Source organism: Fukomys damarensis, unplaced genomic scaffold (genome assembly GCF_012274545.1).
Source record: "Fukomys damarensis isolate Sample0158 unplaced genomic scaffold, DMR_v1.0_HiC HiC_scaffold_8, whole genome shotgun sequence".
Classification (NCBI taxonomy): domain Eukaryota; kingdom Metazoa; phylum Chordata; class Mammalia; order Rodentia; family Bathyergidae; genus Fukomys; species Fukomys damarensis.
Window position 1 is genome coordinate 9134871 of NW_022900920.1, and position 5620 is coordinate 9140490.

General features: G+C 43.8%; 1 protein-coding gene across 12 annotated transcripts in view; it reads left to right on the forward strand.

The window, feature by feature from the left end:
* Ebf3 (EBF transcription factor 3) overlaps nucleotides 1–4049 on the forward strand; it is a 120979-nt gene extending 116930 nt beyond the window's left edge. For 7 of the 12 annotated variants that reach the window (XM_033761349.1, XM_033761351.1, XM_033761350.1 and 4 more), the window contains 2 exons: nucleotides 302–414; nucleotides 1393–4049. In XM_033761349.1, coding sequence (XP_033617240.1) covers nucleotides 302–414; nucleotides 1393–1410 — 131 coding nt within the window. In that variant the 3' untranslated portion in view covers nucleotides 1411–4049. Of the gene's footprint in view, nucleotides 1–194; nucleotides 275–301; nucleotides 415–1392 lie in introns of those variants that run through there. The other 5 variants (XM_010620638.2, XM_019207000.2, XM_019207004.2 and 2 more) reach the window with 2 other exon arrangements.
* The last annotated feature ends 1571 nt before the right edge of the window (nucleotides 4050–5620 follow it).

The window sequence follows — 5620 nt, forward strand, 5'->3', positions numbered from 1 at the left end:
ATGGGCCACGGAGCAGGCACCCTGTACCCACCCCCCCACCCCTATGCAGTGCAGGCTATGCGTGGCCCCTGGCGTGTGCAGCAGGCAAAGCCACACGGGTGTCCTTAGGCCTCGTGAGCTTGCACGTGGTTCTCTGGGATGCACTGAAGCCCACAGGCACTTGAATTAAGTGGCCGTCATCTGGCCTCTTTCAGACACCACCTTTGGTATATGCTCCTCCCGGTGAAAATCAAATCCAGTTACTCCTTTAAAAAAATGAATCCATTCAACCAGTATTTACTGAGCGCCTACTATGTGCCAGGCTCTCTGCTGGGTGCTGAGGACGTAGCCGTGGAGAAGACAAACTGGCCCTTTTGTGAAGTCGGTGGCATATTTCACTTTGATGAACTAATGCTCAAAAAAGGAACTGGAAAGGTATCAGTGATTTGAAATAATTGTCTTCACAACACCTGTCAGTGTCTGAAGGGACGCCCAGGCCCCTGCGCCGCTGACTGGCCCCTGGGCCATCAGCGGGCACCAAGCCAGGACTGCTTAGCAGGCGAGTGGTGAGGTGCCAGGGCCCTGTCTGTGGCCACAGTGTCCAGGCCAACTGCGAGATGGCACCACATAAGCGGTGTGTACATACACAGGGCTTCCAAACCATAAAGTTGTAACGGTGAGTCGGAGATAAATTAATATTGTTGAAATTAATGAACTGAGAAATTGAAGCTCACATCACTACATGAACAAATGTATTAATATGTTATACATAAATTAATGAGAACAATCATTCTGACAAAAATTAAACAACACTAGACTTAAAAGATTTTAAATTACATTCGTACCAGGAGTTCACTCCAAAGCTTCAACTGCACTTGGCATTTAGTGCCTAGTTTCTCTTATTCTGAGAAGAGAGGAGAGAGCTCCCTGAGGTGGGGCTGTGGCTTTCTCCGCATGGCCCTTGGCCTTGAGATTCCAGAGCAGGTGGGCCGCCAGTGGCTTTGATCTGAGAGCCCCTGACTCACCATTACGCTACAGAACAAATAGCAGGCAGTCAGCACCGGGGCCCGAAGGCAGAGGGAGACACAGAGGGAGCCGGGTTTTCACTTAAGGACAAAGGGCAAGGCCGGCTTCACGGAAGTGACCAGGCTGGTTCCCATCTCCTGACAGAGGACGCCTCTGGGAAAGCTGGGCCTCCATTTGCTTTGAACAAGATGTTCTGTGAGGAGGTCTGCCTGTGGGGATTACTGTGTCATGAAGTAGATTTCCCAGCACACCTGAGGCTGGTTAGTGGAGGATTGTGTGAATCCCACCTCCTCGCTGAGTAAAGCCCAAGGAGGGGCAGGTCCTGGCCCATGTGGAGGGAGCAAGTGGGTGTTGCCGGCACTAACTGCTGACCCCTTTCTGTTGCAGCTATGTCTGGGCTGGTAGTCCCACCCATGTGAGGGACTCTTGTCTACCTTCCGCAGCACCCAGCACCCAAGGACGGACTTCAGGGGACACGTGTAGTGTGTTAGGACATGCTGATGGAAACAGTACCTTCCAAAATATCAGCAGCAGTTGAAATGCTACAAAAGACTTTGTTTAAAGATTTTATTTAAACTATTAAGAATCAACATGCAAACAACCTACTCCTTCATGAAGAATTCCATTTTATTGACTGAACTTTTCTCATATTTTCACATTTCTCAGTCCTGAAGATTAAGGAAAACAAAGCAACGCCTATTTTGTATAAAGTTTCTGACTCCGTCTTGGCTGTCTAGTACGTGCTATCTGTGTGGGGAGAAACTTCGTGAATGCACCATTTTGATGACCATGAAACACTGAGGAAAAATGCCTCCCAACATTTTTCTGTACTCATACTTAGATTCACAATGGTTGTGTATCTCTATAATGTGAAATATTTTTTTGTGGTGAAAAAAAGGGGGCCAAGGAGGTATGAGCCATCAAACTGGAACAAAGGATGACTATATGGTTAGGAGAATTTGGGGTGGCAGGGAGGGAGGGAGGGTTTATCATTGCTTAACTTCATCTTAATGAAACGAAACTTTGTAACTTATTGTAGTTAGAAATTGTAACTTTGATATTGAATCCTCTTGCCTTCAACAAGCACACTGACAGAGAAAAAAAAAAATGCTACTGTCTGTTGGTTCCAATATTCTCCCACTGCTAGAGCTTCCTGTTAAGCAAGTGCGATCTGCAACATTTTTTCAACTTTTGCTAGCACTGTATACTATTGCATTCTTAGGCTACTGTGAGGTCTATGTTTCTTGTACCAGAAATTGTCCTTTTGACTTCTAGATCCTTCTTCCCTAATGTGTTTTGTATGTGGTTATAAAATTGTAGACTTTTGTGATTTTGCCAAAGTTGTAGCTAAATATTTATACACTTGTCTTGAATTTTTTTCAGATCCACTTAAATATTTAGAAAAACAAGTTTTATTCCTTATGTGTCTTATAAGGGATAAAATGGTCTTCATTCAACACTTACTTTCCCATGAACACTTGCAGTTGCTAAGGGACTTTATTTTGTAACATATCAATTATAAATATTGTATTTATCTTTGAAATTTTGTACATTGTTTTTCCTGCCTTTTTCTTTTTCTTGTCTATATTGGTTTTTGGTCATGGCCCAGTGTTGTGACACAGGGAAGAACATAAGCCAATAGCTGTCTCTGATCTGTTTCATTAAAATGAACCAGTGTCCTTACATTTCATTTGTACTTCAGACATTTGCTATTGTTCAGACTTTCCATCCCTTTTTTTTTATTATGTTGAGGAAAAGTCAAATTCATTGTTTATTTTTATATTATTTTTAAGTTATCTGAACAAATACTTTTGAAAAAAAGTTTGTTGTATAGTCAAAACAAAACGGTGCCACCAGCTGGCTGCAACAAATCTTAGTAGATTCTGTGCATGTGAAGTGGCCACAAAGGCGGCACCGTTTGGGGCTGTGTCCTTATTTTATTTTTTTGTAGAATGTAAAAAGTCATTTTAGCTGCCACCCATGACTTTGCCACATAGCTGAACTGTGTTTACTGGAAAAATTCAGAGGCCTAAAATTTAAAATGAAATCTACTTCTGATGTTTTAATTAAAATGTTTGCCACATTAACTTCTCTGATGCCTTAAAAGTGGACTTCTTTAAAGAACTTCTGTGCTATTTTATCACAGGCTTACACCACAATTGTTAATCAATATTTCATTTGGAGATTTACAATGTACAATGCACACATAGACACACAAAAACAAAAGCACAAACCTCCTGTCCGTAGGTCGCTCCTTTCTGGGTCTGTCTCTGCTGCTTCCCACGTCCTCCCCAGCCCACCTTGGGTTCAGAGAGATTTTGGGGGCAACCCAAATCACTGCTGGGTTTTCATTTTTCTTTTTAACAGCACAGTTATGTGATCAGATCCCACAGTACTGTCTGTGCTTTCTAAACTGGAATGACCTCCTTCAGACACGGTGCCTACTTGTGCCAACCCAGATCGAGACCAAAGGGTCAGGCCTTCCCACCCCACCCCTTTGCACTAAATGCTTTGCAGATATAGCACAGCATTTTGCAAACTGCAGCAGAAATCAAATTTAAAACAAAAAGGAGGGACTTTTAAATACTTTCTTGACAAAACTAAACAATAATGCACAATGAAGAAAGTGTTCATTCAGTGGACTCAGTAAAATAAAGAGCCTATCCCCCATGTTCAGCAGGTTACACTCTGGCTTTGTGACAGCTGACAAGGCTTAGCTACGTGGAAAAAGCCTGAGAAGTCACTTTGGAACTAAATTGCCTCCGTTCCATTTTGTGTAAGTAAGGGTTTGATCTGGAAAAGAGCTCACGTGCACATGTTGAGAACGTCTGCAAGTGTCCTCACGCCCGCACTTGGTTTGTTCTAGGTTGATTAGTCAACGCCCTCATCGCTTCATTGTCTCCAAATTGAGCGCTTCACTAAATGGTAGATTTTGCTGTCAAAGACCCTACAATAAGATTGTTTTATCTGTACATTTTTTCAGATATTTAACTGTATAAAAATGTTCATTTTACACAATATTTAATTAAAGTATTTCTTGTCTGTGAATTTCACTTTTGGTAATTTTATCTGTTTTGATTATTAAAATGACTGAGCACATGCCAGAGTCCCGTTGGGGGTTTCATTTGCACATCCTAGGCTCTTGAGCTGCGTCTTAGCCAAGATCCAAATGATCCTTTCCAGAACCTGCTACAGTTGCCAGACTCAGTTATCCAATGTGTGCAGAAACACAATAGTTGTGAGGGTTCTGATCCCCGGAGACTCCATCTGCATGTATGTTGCCCTGGGCGACGTTTCTGAGTCTCGGCCCTGTGGGTCGCAGCAGCACTGGGATGCTGCAATTGGTCTCCCACTTCTGGTCTTTGAAAATATGTACGTCCCTGAGGCTCGCTGGATCTGGTCATTCCCCCACCCCACCCACAGCTTCTCCACTCCTGAACATGAGGATTTGGCAGAAAGCGTGCAAGCTCTCTGGATCACCCAGCAGCTGCCCCTTCCATCTTCATTGCTGTGTCCCACTTGGGTAAGATCCAGGACCAGGAGATTAGTACATCAAGGGGCCTAGTCATGTCGACAGATACCAGGGCACCTAGATGCCAGTGCTGGCTGGGATCCACCCTGGGGGACACCATCACCCATTCTTGTCCACTGCAACAGCGTCCCTGGCCCCAAGTCCTGGATCAGCTCCTGTGGCCCTGTGTGGGCAGAGCTCAATGCATGGACTCTAATGAGGTCAGCCGTTGCATAGGTTCTGGTTTACACAGCTCCTGCAAATTTGCCTCCCTCCCTCTTCATTTCAGTATTTTCCATTTTCTCCTCAGTGAAAGGTTGGGTTTGCATGTTTTGGCTTGCAGCTCTGTAACACATACACATAAGTGTGATCTAAATTAGTACTCACAAATGTCATCTTAATTACTTGTTCTGTTGAGCAAAACAGGAAACAATTACTCAAAACATAAAGAAACTTGTGAATGCCTTTTTCTCCTCTCAATGACAAGTTTTTCTGACTGGTCTCATTCCATCCTTAAAGAGACAGTAAAGAAAGAGGTCCGTGGGGTACCTGCTCGAAGCCAGCCCACTCCCCACTCCCCTCCTTGCAAGCTCCTTCCTAATTACTGGGGGCTGCGGCTTGGGAAGGTGCTGTTGACGTACCTGGCAGTTCCTTCCCACTGAGCTGGTACCAGAAATGCCTGTTTCTTGGGGCTGGCCTTGTAAGGCCCTGTAACCCAGGGAGAGAGAAGTTATTTTATGTTTGTGTTTCAAATCACAGGCCAGAACCGCATTCTCTCAAAATGTATGCCAATTATTGTCAGGCCGCCTTTTAAGGTCTTTCAAGCTTTTAAAGATTATTCAAAGCACTTGAAATGGGCTTCAATCTAATGCCTCATTTCATTGCATTAAACAGCCTAGTTAATAAAGAATCAATATATTCAAAGGGCAAGGTTATCTTTTGTCTATAAGGGGTGGTGTCATTCTGAACCTTTTATAGTTCAAATGCTGAAAAAGACCTCGTGAAATCCATACTCATCAAGTGGGTCAACGGGAGCAATAAAGAGGCCCCTGAAAGGAAAGAAAGGCTGCCCTCCTTTAAAACAACTCCGGTCCTTATCTCCCT